Source organism: Polypterus senegalus, unplaced genomic scaffold (assembly GCF_016835505.1).
Source record: "Polypterus senegalus isolate Bchr_013 unplaced genomic scaffold, ASM1683550v1 scaffold_6017, whole genome shotgun sequence".
NCBI lineage: Eukaryota > Metazoa > Chordata > Cladistia > Polypteriformes > Polypteridae > Polypterus > Polypterus senegalus.
In genome coordinates this window covers 11440-28283 of record NW_024381198.1, presented here as the reverse complement: position 1 = coordinate 28283, position 16844 = coordinate 11440, and the positions used below count along the sequence as shown (strand labels likewise).

Here is a 16844-nt window from a genome sequence, read left to right as displayed (position 1 = left end):
CCTAGAAAATCGATGGAAAGTATGTTGCTTTAAATTACAATAATGAACCTTTTTCAATTTACAGTAATCTACTGTATTTTTACCTACTAACTGTAAAAGTAATGCAACTCAGTAGCCTGTAATTTACTGTAAATTTACAGTTCAATAACAACATTGAATACTGTAAAGGACATTAAAACAACTTTGATCACCATCCATTTACCAAATTTACATCAAGTTAAGTTCTGAAGGTCTCTAAAGTCCTCTTGTCCACCTCACTACTTGTTCCTTGCATTTGTGGTTTTCTGTTGTATAAAATATGTTTCCATCGGTGTCCCTGTAGTCAGGTTTAGACTTTTATCAGTCACTTTACAACACATACAATCTTTAAATTATTGAAAATGAATAAAGTTAAACAAAAATAAAAACAAAACACATTACTGTATGTGTTTTGCATATTTATTCAGCAGTGTTTCTTCAAAATGTAAACGCACAGAATACCTCAAGTATACACTTTGAAGTTCAATAAAAGTTTTAACAGGCAGTTCAACTTTTTTTTTAAATTGCACAAACAAAATGACCTAAACCTCACATACAGTAAGTATATGTACAATAAACAAAAACACATTTTTTACTGTACCGTATATCTAATATCCTCGTAGTAAACAACTTGCCACATACTGCACCTCAGTGCCCGAGTTATTATTGGCTGTCTAGTAGTTGTCTAGTAGTCAACAGCGTATTATTTGTAAATATGTGCTACTTTCTCCAGATACGCAGACATCTGAAAGGTTCAAGTGCAGAAAATCAGTCAATAATTTGAAAGCAGGTCTCCTTTTAAAAGGTATATTTTAAGAAATTAAATAAAAGACATAAACTTCAGTGTTTCACATTTAAACAATAATGTTAAAAAACAAAAATGTAATTGCAAAGCAGTGTGACATTTTTAAAGACAGCAAGATAGAAATTAACCTGAGGCAAAACAGGGGGTTAAAACACTTTAAATCAATTTGAATTATTAGGAGTCCTATCAGAAAATGTCTACATTGACATCCATTCAAAATCAATTAGTTTCCTCAAAAGGTGTGCAGACTTGTTGGTTGATGTGTCCGTGTTTCTTTTTTTATTTTGAGCCCGACTCTGGGTTAATACCCAAAAAACACCTGGAAACAAAATATAGAAGCTATTCGTTTTATTTGAGCTATTTCAAACTGTTTTTCAAAAGACATTAAATCTGTTCCTTTCTACAGAATACTGATGCCTAACGCTCGTCCTAAGTAGGAAAGCCAAACATGATTTCTCTGCCATTTTAACAATGTGTGTGATTTACTAGTCTCACTATTACCCTTGCTAGTGTTATCTACAATGTCAGTCTGTTAGTTTACCTTTGGATGAACTCCAATGTGGACGAGGCATCTTCAGGATTCTGCAAGTTAACGTTGTAATAAGATTGTAGCAATACCATTGATGAAGTCATGATGTGGTCCCATGTCCACTTGTCCTTCAATTGACAACATCCAGGCTTTAGGCTTCATCATGTCATCTGAAATAAAAGAGATATTCATCACGTACTTATGCAAAGAAGTGGAATTCTTAATGAACAACAGTGTGAAAGGAATGGGTTGCTAACACAGGGTCTTAGATTACAACTATTAAAATAATAGAAATAATTAGAGCGTATTACTCATAAAAAGCGGAAAAGAGTCATAGGTCTGCACACTGTTCTTCTGGTCTTTGCAAAAAGAAGAGCAGCTGCACAGACCTTCAAAACATATATGAGAAGGTAATTCATGTTTACATACTACTAAAGTTGCTGACACTATAAGCTACATGTGGTGTAGAGACTGGGCAAAAACGGCCTGCATGGCAGATTTCAAGACGCAAACCATTGTTAAGCAAAAAGAACATTAGGGCTCGTCTCAATTGTGCTAAGAAACATCTCAATGATTGCCAAGACTTTTGGGAAAATACCTTGTGGACTTATGAGACAAAAGTTGAACTTTTTGGAAGGCAAATGTCCCGTTACATCTGGCGTAAAAGGAACACAGCATTTCAGAAAAAGAACATCATACCAACAGTAAAATATGGTGATGGTAGTGTGATGGTCTGGGGTTGTTTTGCTGCTTCAGGACCTGGAAGGCTTGCTGTGATAGATGGAACCATGAATTCTACTGTCTACCAAAAAATCCTGAAGGAGAATGTCTGGCCATCTGTTCGTCAACTCAAGCTGAAGCGATCTTGGGTGCTGCAACAGGACAATGACCCAAAACACACCAGCAAATCCACCTCTGAATGGCTGAAGAAAAACAAAATGAAGACTTTGGAGTGGCCTAGTCAAAGTCCTGACCTGAATCCAATTGAGATGCTATGGCATGACCTTAAAAAGGCGGTTCATGCTAGAAAACCCTTAAATAAAGCTGAATTACAACAATTCTGCAAAGATGAGTAGGCCAAAATTCCTCCAGAGCACTGTAAAGACTCATTGCAAGTTATCCAAACGCTTGATTGCAGTTATTGCTGCTAAGGTTGGCCCAACCAGTTATTACGTTCAGGGGCAATTACTTTTCACAGGGCCATGTAGGTTTGGATTTTTTTTCTCCCTAAATAATAAAAACCACCATTTAAAAACTGCATTTTGTGTTTACTTGTGTTATATTTGACTAATGGTTAAATGTGTTTGATGATCAGAAACATTTTGTGTGACAAACATGCAAAAGAATAAGAAATCAGGAAGGGGGCAAATATTTTTTCACACCACTGTACATATATGTGTTCTTTACAGAACCTCACAGACTCTTCCTACTCCATTATTTATCTATCCTTTCTACTTACACAATTTCTAAAAAAGAATGATGAAGAACAATTAGCAGTAGGTCACACACATTATAAGCTGGAAGTGGATAGTAGTCAAAAATCATCTTGCTTTATACAAACATAATCCTTTTGGACTACTCCACATTTATAATAGACACCTATATCTCTCAACTTCACAAAGGTATGCTTCTCTGTAACAAAGTATGCAGAATCATGGACAGTAAGTACAAGAATAATCTTCCCAACATAAAGTTCTTCATCTCTACTTCCGAGCCAAACAAACATTCCTTTCCTGTATGCTGTGCCTTTCACAGTCACTTCATTGCCTGCCACTGTAGACTGTGACTCAAAATTATAACTGGCAACAGATTCTCTGATTTTGTCATTATAATCATTCACAAAAATCTGTGTACCCCTGTGTACCTGTACAACTGGAGGGAACAGGCTGCCTGCACTCAAGTAGGCCTGAAGAAGCTGATGTCTTTCTGCCAGTGTTTTGCACAGATGTTTAAAGCTGTGTAGCTTTCTGGCACACGTTTTGAAAAATGAGTGCTTTCTTTCAAACCTTAATGTTCAAAGGCGAATAAGTGGACCAAAGTGGAGTATAAGTTCAGGATAATAGCACATATAATGATGCTTAGGTCTTAACGGGTGATTCGGGAAAAGCTTTTTCCTACTGTGTAGATATTCTTCAGTTATGACTTTGAGATATGCTACTTGGCCTGCTGCGATAGCTGGTGCACAGATAAGCTCCACTACCTCTTAGTTGTAAAAGGAGATGCCATACCTCGTTTTCACAGGGATCTTGAATTCTGTCACCTATCAAGAGAGGTAACAATCTAAGAAAACACCAATTTTGAACTGCATGTCCATTTAGTTGTTCACTACCAGGGGAAACATCTGCAGGTTTGTCATTGCCATCATTTCCTTGATATTTGAATTGGTTCTTACATCTGTTTAATTGCAAGTAAGTAAAGTGCTTCTCATGTATTAAATGACCTACAAACAAAGCAAGGTCATACGACACAATACCTTCAAACAAGTCATGGGCTAGACATGGTGGGAGCCCAGGGTGGCAAACATGGAAATAAGAAAGTTGGTTAAAAGGAGAGTCACACTTGATACCTGATACAGCAGGGTCTAAACCCTGAACTTGACATTTATATGACTGTATTGTCCTCACAGCACCACACAAGTATGGTTCTTTAATACTAAGCAATAATTTTTTTAAAGTTCACAAACACTGCCTATAGTACATTTCAGGGGGTGGTGTACCGGTGCCTATTAATAGCATTCTGTTTTTTGTTCCATGAGGCAGTGGCCATGCATGTGGCACCATCTCTGACCATCAATTTTCTTAGGATTATAGGTGTGAGTACTAAAGCTGCTCTCTAACCAACTTTGGTAGAAAGTGTCCTCTCCACAAATGTGCTTACTATCAATCAATCAATCAATCAACATTTATTTATATAGCACATATTCATACAAAAAAATGTAGCTCAAAGTGCTTTACAAAATGAATAGAGAAATAGAAGACACAATAAAAGATAAACATAAGTCAACATTAATTAACATAGAATAAGAGTAAGGTCCGATGGCCAGGGTGGACAGAAAAAACAAAAAAAAAAAAAACTCCAAAGGCTGTAGAAAAAAATAAAATCTGTAGGGGTTCCAGATCAAGAGACCGCCCAGTCCCCTAGTCGAGGCAATAGTCTCCATGCACTCGTGTCAAATTTTTGATGGAAGATCTCCCATTGCTCTTAATCTCTGGTACCCACCAGCATTCAGACATCACAGCAGCTATTAATTAAAATGGCATAATCTAGACCTGAGCCCCAAAATATGGGGGGCTATGAATGTGGCAGCCTGTGCCACCTGTAATTTGAATGCAGACAAAAACTATAATTGACCACAGACAAGCCCAGCATCTCTTTAAACCAAAAACATTTGTTTTCTATATGCATCAGGATCACAAAGTAGTGGACTAAAACTTATGGGTAGGGTCTGTAAATTTAGACACTTGTTTGCTTCCACCACCCCAATGACAAACTGTTAGGCTAGAAACAAATTTAAATCATCCTGGATACCCAGGATTTTGGTCCTGTCAGCTTGAAGTGTCTCATTGAGCAAAACATTTTGGCTTTAATTTTAAAGTCCTTTTGTGGACTGAATCTTAGTAAGTAACCCTGCTGTCCGATCTTTATATTTTTGAGTGATCTTTAAGATGGAGTATCTTTCTCCCCTAAGACTGGTTCTTGCTGCTAGAACAACAATTCATTTTAAGGTTTTTTTGTGTGTGTATATATATGTATATATATAGGGGGTGTAAGGCTCTGTTTCATGATCCTGCTGGGATGTCACAACTAAAGATCTATTCTCCTTGGTGGATATAAATCAAACTTGATTTTTTTATCTGCTAGTTTCTGGGATTTCATTAAATAACACCAACTGGTGCATCAACAAAGTATAGGTTCCTTGTAACAAGGATTCTGTTTGTATTGTAAAGAGGTACAGGTTTTGGATTTATGACTTAAAGCAGGGGTCCTAATTGTGGTCCTGGAGGGCTGAATTGGCTACAGGCTTTCATTCCAACCAGGGTCCAAACTAGAACTCGGTCCTTGCTACTGATGAATGTTGGTGTAAATGCCTTAGTGCCTTTTTATTCATCAAAGACAAATTTTAGTTATTGTAGATCAGGGGTCCTCAATTACAGTCCACGGGGTCTGCTATCTGAAGCTTCTTGATCAGGGTAAAAAAACGTCATGCAGTCTCCTTTTATTATATTAAAAAAATAAAATAATCTGGTAACCAGATAGAAACTTAAAAGCTCATTTGACAGGCCCCCCTGTTAACATATAAATGTAAAATGCTCTCCATTGACAGAAGTGTTTCCTTTTTGTTAAGTGCGGACGTGATTTTCGTGCATAGAGGTGCGCATGAGCAAGATTTTTTTTTTTTTTAAGTATAATAAGGAGACTGCATGACCCTTTTTTACCCTGATCAAAAAGCTTCAGAGAGTTTTGTTATTCTTCCGACGTTAGTATATTACCCAAGCGTACGCTGTTAATAGTTTTCTTGCTATTGCAATGACATTTAGTCTACATGTCAACATCCCCATAAACAATAAATTAAAAAGCTGCCAAAAACCAGACAGATTACATATTGTTTTAGTTAGTAATGGGCCCCAAAACACTTTAAAAAAACATTTATGATTGTCTGGAATGAGTTTTCGAGAAATTCTTAAGACGGGGTCCTCAATTCCGTCTACCATCATGTATAGGTCGGGTCTTGAAACCCGAAAAATCGAACATATCAGACCGACTTGTACGCCCGTTCAAAAATGCGACACTTAATTTTTCTTTTACTTGTTCTTGCCTCCTTCAATCTCACATCAGTTTCTCAGACACATTGAAGTATGGAAAGAAATTGGTAACTACGCTGCTTCAACAAAATTCAAAGACGTTTAATGTAAAACCAGCTTCATATTTTCTTCTGATCGGACGCTTCATCGTAGATAAGGGATGCTCTTACGTTGAAGTTGCGAGATCCAAAAAAAAAAAATGCAAATGTCGCTTTGAAATTGCAAAAATGCGACACTTAATTTTTCTTTTACATGTTCTTGCCTCCTTCAATCTTACATCAGTTTCTCAGACACATTGAATTTTGTTGCAGCAGCGTAGTTACCAATTTCTTTCCGTACTTCAACGACGTTTAATGTAAAACCAGCTTCATATTTTCTTCTGATCGGACGCTTCATCGTAGATAAGGGATGCTCTTGCGTTGAAGGTCCGAGATCCAAAAAAAAAAAGGCAAACGTCGCTTTGGAATAGTTTGGGTATTACCGTGTGGTCACGTGGGCACAGAAGAGCGAGATTAGGCGCTCACGCATCAATGATACAGCGAATAGCCGCACCCACATGAAGGCCGTGTGCTCCGTTACTCTCAGGTGGGCGTTAGCATATCGTAATCTCTTGGACCAATAGAGTGTGAGCTTTCCACATTCGATTATACGAGCGACATTATAAAATACCAGAAACTGTACGATAAAAATCAAGCTCTGACTAATCCACGGGAGAACTTGTCCGCGAGTTCGGGAATTAGAAAGCAGTCCATGCGGATGATGAAACTTGGTATTGAACTATTTAGCTTTTTAATGCTTGCATTCATTTAAGAGCAACTGTAATTGCACTGTAGAGTGTCCTTCTGTGAGAACATATCCGTTTGTTTTGCGGACCAGAACAGATTTAAACTTAATGGTCCTGCCAACTCCTCTCATTCATTTCTAAACTTTAAAAAAAAAAAAAAAATCACCGATAGTTCATGGTAAGTACGTGAGCTGGAGAGCTGCTGCATGGTTTATTGGTTATCTGCACCTCATTAATGTCTGATAAAGATAACGGGCAACAATTCAAACTTAACGCTGCTGCTTACATCTAATAGGCAATTAGGATTTCTGAACGGTAACAGGCAAGGGAACTAAAATTAAGCTCCAAAACATTGCTTTGCTAGTAAAAGGGTTCTAATGATGAAATTGGTTAGAAGTGAAAACCTGCAACCATAGCAGACCCCCAGGACTGTAATTGAGGACCCCTGATCTACAATAACTAAAATTTGTCTTTGTTGAATAAAAGGCACTAACAAGGCATTTACAGCAACATTCATCAGCATCAAGGACCAAGTTCTAGTTTGGCCCCTGGTTGGAATGAAAGCCTGCAGCCAATTCAGCCCTCCAGGACCACAATTTAGGACCCCTGCTTTAAGTCATAAATTCAAAACCTGTACCTCTTTACAATACAAACAGAATACTTGTTACAAGGAACCTTTACTTTGTTGTTGCACCAGGGGGCTGTTCCACGAAGCGAGCTTATAAAATCGAGGATTATTTGTAATAGCCTCGCTTGAGTTAGCCTAACAGTTCACTTCAGGCTCATTGAGTTCCACGAACAAAATTCAGGGGGGTATTGCACAAAACCAAGATAAGGAATTAAGCTGGGATTTTCTGGTTATCCGGGCTGAATTTAGCCCTGACTCGGTTGCATGAAGGGAGGCTAAATTAATCTACATTAAGTTACTATGGAGATTTACACTTTGCAGCTAGCCTGCTCCAGAGCAGGCTAACAACCAGGCTAAGATTAATCTTAGTGATTTATCGGCTAGTTCCTCCCTAAATCCTACTAGATATTAATGTGTTTTAGTCATTTCATAGTCCTGCATTAAAAAACTAGATATACTGTCATTCATCTATTTATGCGTACTGTCATTTTAGTTATTATTGAAAACTGCTGTTCATTTCACTGTCAGAGGTTTGATGAATATATATATTATTCGAGATTTAAAGAGATTTAAAACACCCAGTGAGGAAAGCACATTTTCCTGAGCAATTATTACTTTGCTGTCCACAATGAATGCCAACACAGTGCAAAAGAACTATACTATACAATATGAGAAATAGAATATAGACTATGTATATCTATATATGCAAGTATACAGTAGAAATGTATTGTTGAATGATAAAAAATATCAATATATTATATTTTATTGCAGTTGATGAGATAATAAGAAATGGCTCCTCAATTTGCAAATGTGGTTTCAATTAAGTCCGTAACGAGGTCAATACGTAGTATATATAGACTAAAGATTTGTGTGTTTCCTATCCACAATGGCTTGCCCTTTGTTGAATGATGTAGTTGATGAGGAAGTTTTAATACTCAGACGAGCATTCAGGCATGAAAGAGTCTTCCGAGATAGGGCAGACCCATTGGCCTTTTCAGACGAATATCTGACTGAGAGGTACAGATTCTCAAGTGATGGCATCAGATATTTGTGTAGGCTGCTGGGTCCAAACATACAGCACAGGACCGCACGGAGCCATGCTCTCACTGTCCCACAGATGGTCTGCATAGCACTGCGATTCTTTGCAAGTGGCATGTTTCTGTATTCTGTCGGTGATGCAGAAAACCTCAATAAAGCCACTATTTGCCGCACAATAAGAAAAGTAAGTCTGGCATTGAAATCTCTTGTGCACATATTTATCACCTTCCTGGCCACAGAAGATTCATCCACATCAAGGAGGAGTTCTACAAGATTGCAGGTAACATGAATAATAACAGATTACTACAAAATGTTACATTAGCACAGTCACAGTATGACAGTCATTGTTTTGTGTTATAGCTTTTCCTAATGTAATTGGTACAGTGGATTGCACCCATATTCGTATCCAACGCCCCTCAGGGGCACATGAGGGAGATTATGTGAACAGGAAATCCTTCCACAGTGTCAATGTTCAGGTAAGAATAAGTAATGGTTACTGTCAGCTACATAATTATTCTGTGCATTAAATTACCTTAATAGGCTATATATTGTTACAGATGATCTGTGATGCTGACTGCCTTATCACAAATTTAGAGGCAAAGTGGCCTGGCTCAGTCCACGACTCCAGAATCTTTCGGCCAGTAGAATTTACCAGAGACTCTCTCTAGGTAAACCACCCCATTTTTTAAGCACCTTGAACAGCAAGAGTACAGTACTTGTAAGAATTATGTTTTGTATTCACAGGTGAGTTCTCTGGTGTGCTGCTGGGGACAAAGGTTATGCCTGTGAGACATTTCTGATGACTCCCTTACAGACCCCCAAACCCCAGCACAGCAAGCTTACAACCATGCCCATGCCAAAACCAGGGCTCGAATTGAAATGACCTTCGGCCTCCTGAAATCCCGATTTCAGTGCCTGCACCACCTGAGGGTCTTCCCAGACAGAGCATGCGACGTGACTGTTGCCTGCACAGTGCTGCACAATATTGCCAGCCTAAGAAAAGAAAGGGCTCCCAGAGTTGCTTTGGATGTTGATTGGGACAATGCTGCCATATTCCCAGATAACAGAAATGGTAGACTTGTTAGAGAACAATACATTGCAAATTATTTCAGTTAATTTAGTTTTGATTTAGCCCATCCCTTAATAAAGGATAATGTAGGCTATATAACTTTTCATGTGTACATGCATTTTATTTGGCATCAGTAGCACACACTGTGGTTATCTTCCCAAATTCTAGTTCCACTTCACTGGATCGATCACTATAAAGTGTACCTGACAGTCATAAAAAAATTGTAGAAGACCACAATGGTTTTGGAATATTTTTCTTTTATTATTTTGCTGTTATCACTTGTCAGCTTGGAGCTGTGGACAGAACAAATTATGATGATTAATACATTGGGTTACAGTCATGGTTACAGTATGAACTGAAGTCACTTACTTCTGTTTGTAGTTTCTGGATTTCCAGTTCTAGTTTCCTCAGTGTCTTGCGTTTAATTTGCATGTCAAGGTCCATGTCCTGCAGCTTTCTTTTGTTCACATCAATCTTGACTTCTGAAAGCTCGATCTGTCTCTTAAGATGTGTTGTGTAGAGATGTCTGACAGTTTGTGAATTCTGTGAACACCTTTTGTTAGCATAGCACAATTTTTGCATAATGTAAATTTACTTTAGGCAATACTCACTATGTTACCAGGCTGCTTATCAGACTGCCCAATGTCAGGATCCTTTAACAAATGATATTTTCTATTAGTACCACTTCCTGACTTCTTATCTATTATAAACTTAAAAATGTGTCCATTTCCACAAAATTGACATGATACCTCGAGCCTTCTAGAGTCCAACGACACGGTCTCATCATCGGCAGAAGTGCACTCCACTGCTGTAGATGTGGCTTCCCTCTGCCATATTCATTACTGGTATTGATATTTTTGACAGAACACGCAAAGCCAATGATTTAATAAAGAATACTCACCGGCAAATCATAGTCTGGGGGATCCAAAAGTGTAAGAGTGTTACCAGCCACTGCAAGGTAAAGCAAAGTCACACAGTCCACATAACAAAATATAAATGGATTTTAATATTTTCCATGCGCAGTAGTATGGCAATAATGTACATTGTATGAAGAGGCCAGTATCCCTTGCTGGGCCAGAGTCAGTGGCTGTCCCTCCCTGGATCCCTTCAATCACTGGCTTCCCTTTATTTGAGTCCAGGGCCAGCTCCTCTGCTGGGGTGAAGTCTTGGGTTGGAGGGCCACCCCCCGTACCAGTAATATGACTTTTCTTTTTTATGGCTAAAATCAGCACAGATAATAAAATGTCAGCAAACATGTCACCTATGTTCTCAGCAAACAAGTCACTTACCAGCCTGCAAAATATTCTTGTATTTAATCTTGACTTGCTGCCAAGTCCTTTTTTGGCCAGACATGTTTGTTCTTTAAGAGGAATAGAAAGATACAAATGATAAAATAGATTAGATGGATAAAAATAGAGCAAATTATCTGATTATAGATTACATCAAATTAATTAGAAACAAAACCTACATACAAATAGATAAGAGTAAAAGGATTAAACACATTAGAGACATAAAATAAACTAAATATATCAAATAGATGCATATAGTGGGTAAGTGTTTGCAATTATTCTTCATGTTAAATGCATGTCCACTGGACACATTTAAGGCAAAGTATACAATTATTTTTGAAAATGACAAGTAACTCCTTGAATTGTAATTATGAGGGTTTCAGTGGAGCACTGGTTATTTGGACTACTTACGCATTCAATCGGTCCGCTATTGTTTGCCAGGCATTCTCTCTTTGCTTTATTACAGCAGCTGTATTGCCTTTTTTACATATTATATGTTTCACTTCTTCATACGTTTCCATAAGAAGCTGTTGCTCATTAGGCGAAAAGTATGCCGCACGGGTTTTGTCCATTTTTGCATCGGTGATTCTGTGATCGATTTCGTGATCTTTTTAAGAATACCATGAACGCGCATTTATCCAAACTATATACACCTGGCTTAACATATCCGCGCGTTCTCATCCTGGCTCAGCAAACGTGCAACGGATTAAGCCAGGATGCACTGATTAAACTAGGTCAAGCCGCGACTGTTCTGTTATCCTGGCTTTCTTAATTCTACTTTTGTGCAATACCCCTCAGGACATCTATCCATCATCCAACCCGCTACATCCTAGCAAACAAACCCCGGGCAGGGTGCCAGCCCACCACAGGGCACACACACCAAGGACAATTTAGAATCGTCAATGCACCTAACCTGCATGTCTTTGGAAACCAGAGCACCCGCAGGAAACCCACGCAGACACGGGAACAACATGCAAACTCCACGCATCAGGAAGGACACGCGGGAAGCGACCCCGGGTCTCCTAACTGGGAGGCAGCAGCGTATACCCACTGCGCCACCGTGCCGCTTCTTCAGGCCATCAGCCGAATAATTTAAAGTTTAGTTCACTTTATTCTTCTCTTTTGCAAAGCAAATAAGTTTGGTTTTAATTAACGAGAGATTTAAACCCCAATTGCTTGCCTCGTGTTCCACATAAGAATTGTGAAGTTAGTACCTGATAAGATACGTTTTGGCGGCTGTCTTGATTTGTGATTCGAATTTTATTAGCATTATCCTCAGTATTTCATGCGTCTTGTTTATTTCAAACACAATTAGTGACTGATTGACAATCTATTTCCCCGCACGTGTTATTAAAATTAAGCAGTCAAACGCCTTAAATCGTGCATATAAAAAGATTGTGCTGTGCCGCAAACTTTATAACGTTTTGTTGTTTTTTCTTCCTTTGTTGTTTCAAAATGTGGTGTAAGGGTCAGATAGCCGTAGTGTTGCTGCTCTTTTTCTTCTGCGATGCATTTTCTCAGCCCCGTTTCAAAGGACAGAAGCAAATCGCAAAACACCAGAAGCCCGCGGTCATGCATTATGTTGAGCCGAGAGCTGGCGCTCCGCAGACCGTAACCGCTCAGTGCACCGAAAGTGAGGTGATCGTCACCATCAGTCCGGACTTGCTGGGCATCCAAAAGCCGGTCCAGCCTTCTGATCTTTCCATGGGTGGATGTGGAGTCACCAGCCCGGCCGGTGCTCAGCCCTTTGTGATTGAAGCGCCTCTGCAGGGCTGTGGGAGCACCGTGGAGGTGAGTGGCTTCAGTGCTTTCGCACTTTAATATACACTTTCTTAAGATGGCCGGTACGTTTTTAGCAGGGGCCTGGGTCTGCTTTTTGTTAGGATTTACTATTTTGGCGGTCAAGTCGCAGTTCATCAATCCTGCATTAACGAAATCTTGGTCCCGAGTGTTCGTTATGCGGAAAAGGAATTTCACAGCTGATTGCACGTAAAGGAAATGAGATTTGGGCAGTTAAGATTCTGTGTGCTCCGCGTCTGCTGTAGTGCCCACTCGTGACTTTTTTTTTTATGCGGTGGGTCGATGTGCCCAGTTGGGGCGCGCGGAGGAGTCGGATTGAAATCTGACTTGCGCAACTCGTCGGTTAGTGTAGCAACTGCTACCCCTTGGGCCAAAACGCCACCCAGATTTAAAGGCATCCAAATTTTGAAAAGCTTTAAAGCTCCACCCGACCAGCCAAGTACCCCTTTCAGGTTTGAGCAAGACAGCCTTCCACTCCAGATGGAATTTTCATTCTTCAGCCATTGCTGTACTTTCCAGTACTGAAATGTTTAAGTTATTGCCTGTATGGTATTTAAAAGGCCATTTCAAAAGAGGTATTTGGCAATACAACACCCTGAATCATTTTAAGTTGCTCTACAACACTGGTGAAGACTAAAGACTGGCCAAATTACTTTGCATAGTTGGTTTCTTGATGTGGGTGTCCAAGAATAAGACCTGCCCCATGATGTCATTTCTGGGTCGAACTACTGTGATGTATGGTGCTGTGGCTTTGCAAGTGGATAGGATTGGTCTGACCTGCCCAGTCATTCTCTTGTTGGTCTGAAACTGGAACATACTGGAGGCCCACCTACAATCTTGCAGCTTATCTTTCAGGTTATAAATGGGAAGGGCAGAAGTGAGTTGTCAATTAGAGGAGTAATTGACTTGGAAGGGTTTTGGTCAAAGTCCATTGAATGACTGACTATAATGCTTACATATTGACTAGTCAATTGGCTAAATGTCCTTAAAGATTGCAGTATTTAAAGTTGTTGACTCTTCTCTTTAGATGCTGGGAGCTCTCATAGTGTACACCTTCACCCTGGACTACAATCCTTCTCCAATTGATCTTCCTATTGTAAGAACAAATCCAGCTGTGGTGCAAATTGAATGCCAATACAACAGGTATGACTTGCACCAATGTCACTTGAGACCTTCATTCTAGGTACAAGTTTAACATCCCAATTTCTGGCTGTATCTTCATTGCAAGAACCTGTCCTAATATATTCTAGGCCATTTGAATCCAAATTTCAAAGCCTGGCCCTATTGATTCCCTTTTTCTAATGTCCTCTTTCCCTAGGCTACACAATGTAAGCAGCAATGCCTTAAACCCCACTTGGGTTCCCTACACCTCCACGATATCTGCTGAGGATATTCTGGGCTTCACACTTGTTATAATGAGCAGTAGGTGTACACATTTAAAAATCCTATTTTCCATTTGCACGAATGTGACCTCAACACCTTGTAACATTCCTGTCTGCAGGTGACTGGAGTGGGCCGAGTCCATCCAACACATTCTTCCTAGGAGACCTCATTAACCTTCAAGCATCTGTGGACAGCACGAACCATGAGCCTCTCCGTGTCTTTGTGGACAGCTGTGTTGCCACTCCTGGGTCCAATGCATCTGCCCCGGCCTACACCTTCATTGGAAATAATGGGTGGGTGTGAGTAATAGTCTGACTAGATCTTGGTCTGAAAATGCAATGCTATGGTCCATCTTGTGTATTGCAGGTGTTTCTTAGACAGCAAACTGACAGGCTCCAATTCCCAGTTCATGTCCCCCAGAGTTGCTCAGTCTGTCATGCAATTCCAGCTTGATGCCTTCAGGTTTTATGGCCTGACTACTAGTTCAGTAAGTCCTTTCCTCACATCTCCTTTGGAGGAATCCCATTGAAGCTCCCAGGTGTGACTGTTGTCTCTTGCATGTCTACTTTCAGATCTTCATTACCTGCCATCTGAAGGTGACCTTGGTGTCTGCTAATGTAGATCCTTTGAATAAGGATTGTTCATACAACTCTGCACTGAGCCAGTAAGTGACTGACCGGATGAGGGTGCACCTGTTCAGATGAGGTAGCAGGTTGTGATTGGTGGCTGTGCTTTCAGGTGGAGCTCAGTGGATGGGGACAATGCTGTCTGTAGCTGCTGTGACACAAGCTGTGCCAACCCCCCTCCCTTCAGGAGGGGCTCTGGTGCCCCTAAACACAGACCTAGGAGAGCAAGTAAGTGACCTCACCAGCAGACTCCTTCAGTGTCCAGCCTGGGATAGACAAGCTGTAACTGTATTTCAGGTGAAGTGAGTGCACCAGCTGGATGGCAGGAGACCATTTCTGTTGGCCCTCTTTTTCTGGAGCAGGTCTCTCCGTCTTCTGCATCACAGTCCCTGTCTCTTCAGCAAGATGAAGTCTCTGCAGGTAACTTAACATGTTTGAACAGCCTAAATGCAAGCCAAGTTAAGGACTGCTTTTGAATCTAGCCTAGTGAGTTGCAGTGTGTTTAGGTTTTCTTCATTCCTAATTTCTTTTCTCCTTGCAGGCTCCCAATTCCACTATTCCATCCTTGGTGCTGTTGTAGGTGTCCTGGCTGTCTCGTGTGTGGCTGTACTATTCTTTGCCTACAGAAAAGCAAAGGGCATTGGTAATGCTAAGCAATAAAAGTTTTAAAGTTCACAGCGTTGCCTAAAGTGTGTGGTTTTTTTTTTAGGGTGGTGTACTGGTGCCTATTTAATAGCATACTTTGTTCTTATTGAGTCTTATAGACAAATGGTGCCACATGTATGGCCAGTACCTCCATGGAACAATCTTGCACCTATAATCCTAGGCAAATTGATGGTCTGAGTAGTAAGGCAGCTGCTCTCTAACAAACTTTAGTAGAAAGTGTCATCTCCACAAATGTGCCTACTAGCTGAGGCAGTAGTCTCCATGCATCCATCCATTTTCCAACCCGCTGAATCTGAACAGAGTCATGGGGGCTCTGCTGGAGCCAACACAGGGCACAGCACTCGTGTCAAATTTTGATGGAAAATCTCCCATTCCTCTTAATCTCTGGTACCCACCAGCTGTTCAGACATCACAGCAGCTTTTAATTAATGGTACAATCTAGACCTTAGCCTCAAAATGGGGGGTGGGGGGGGGCTATGAATCTGGCTGCCCATGCCACCTGCCATTTGTGATCAATATAGCTTTGCTTTTGTCTGCTTTGAAACAAGCCCAGCAGCTCTTTCTCAGAAACCAAAAACATTTTGTTTCCCCAATTTAGTCCACTACTTCATGATGCTGATGCATATAGAAAACAAGTGTCTAAATTTACAGACCCTACCCATGACAAACTAGAAAACGCTTTTAAAAAAAAAAAAGCTGACTGGACAAATCCTGGGTATCCAGGATGAAGTTTGTCATTGGTCAAAACATTTGGGCTTTGATTTAGAGTCCTTGTGGACTGAATTTTAATGGCATTCATAACAGTGCCACCCTGTTGTCAGATCTTGTGTTTTGAGTAATCTTTAAGATGGAGTATCGTTCTCCCTTAAGACAGGTTCTTGCTGCTAGAACAGCAATTCATTTTTAAATTATTTTGTGTGTGTATCTTTCAAAAGTAGTTGCCCTTGAGGGTGTAAGGCTCAGTTTCATGATCCAGCTGGGATGTCAGAACTAAAGATCTATTGACCCAGGTGGATACAAATCAACCTTTGACATTTTCTGCTAGTTTCTGGGATTTCATTAAATAATGCCAACTGGTGCAACAACAAAGTATACTGTAGATTCCTTGTAACAAAGATTCTGTTGTAAGAGGTACAGGTTTTGAATTTATGACTTCAAGCAGGGGTCCTCAATTGTGGTCCTGTAGGGCTGAATTGGCTGCAGGCTTTCATTCCAACCAGGGTCCAAACTAGAACTTGGTCCTTGATGCTGATGAATGTTGCTGTAAATGCCTTGTTTAGTGTCTTTTATTCATCAAAGACAAATTTTAGTTATTGTAGATCAGGGGTCCTCTATTACAGTCCTGGGGGGTCTGCTATGGTTGCAGGTTTTCACTTCTAACCAATTTCTTCATTAGAACCCTTTTAC

At 40.0% G+C, this 16844-nt stretch overlaps 1 protein-coding gene across 1 annotated transcript; it reads left to right on the top strand.

The window, feature by feature from the left end:
- The first annotated feature begins 12369 nt into the window (after positions 1–12369).
- LOC120520511 (zona pellucida sperm-binding protein 3-like) lies at positions 12370–15446 on the top strand. Its single transcript, XM_039742824.1, has 9 exons — positions 12370–12753; positions 13790–13905; positions 14081–14184; positions 14264–14438; positions 14512–14632; positions 14718–14809; positions 14884–14999; positions 15069–15191; positions 15313–15446. Exons 1-9 carry the CDS (start codon positions 12418–12420, stop codon positions 15429–15431), a joined length of 1302 nt encoding a protein of 433 aa, XP_039598758.1. The 5' UTR covers positions 12370–12417; the 3' UTR covers positions 15432–15446.
- Positions 15447–16844: the final 1398 nt, after the last annotated feature.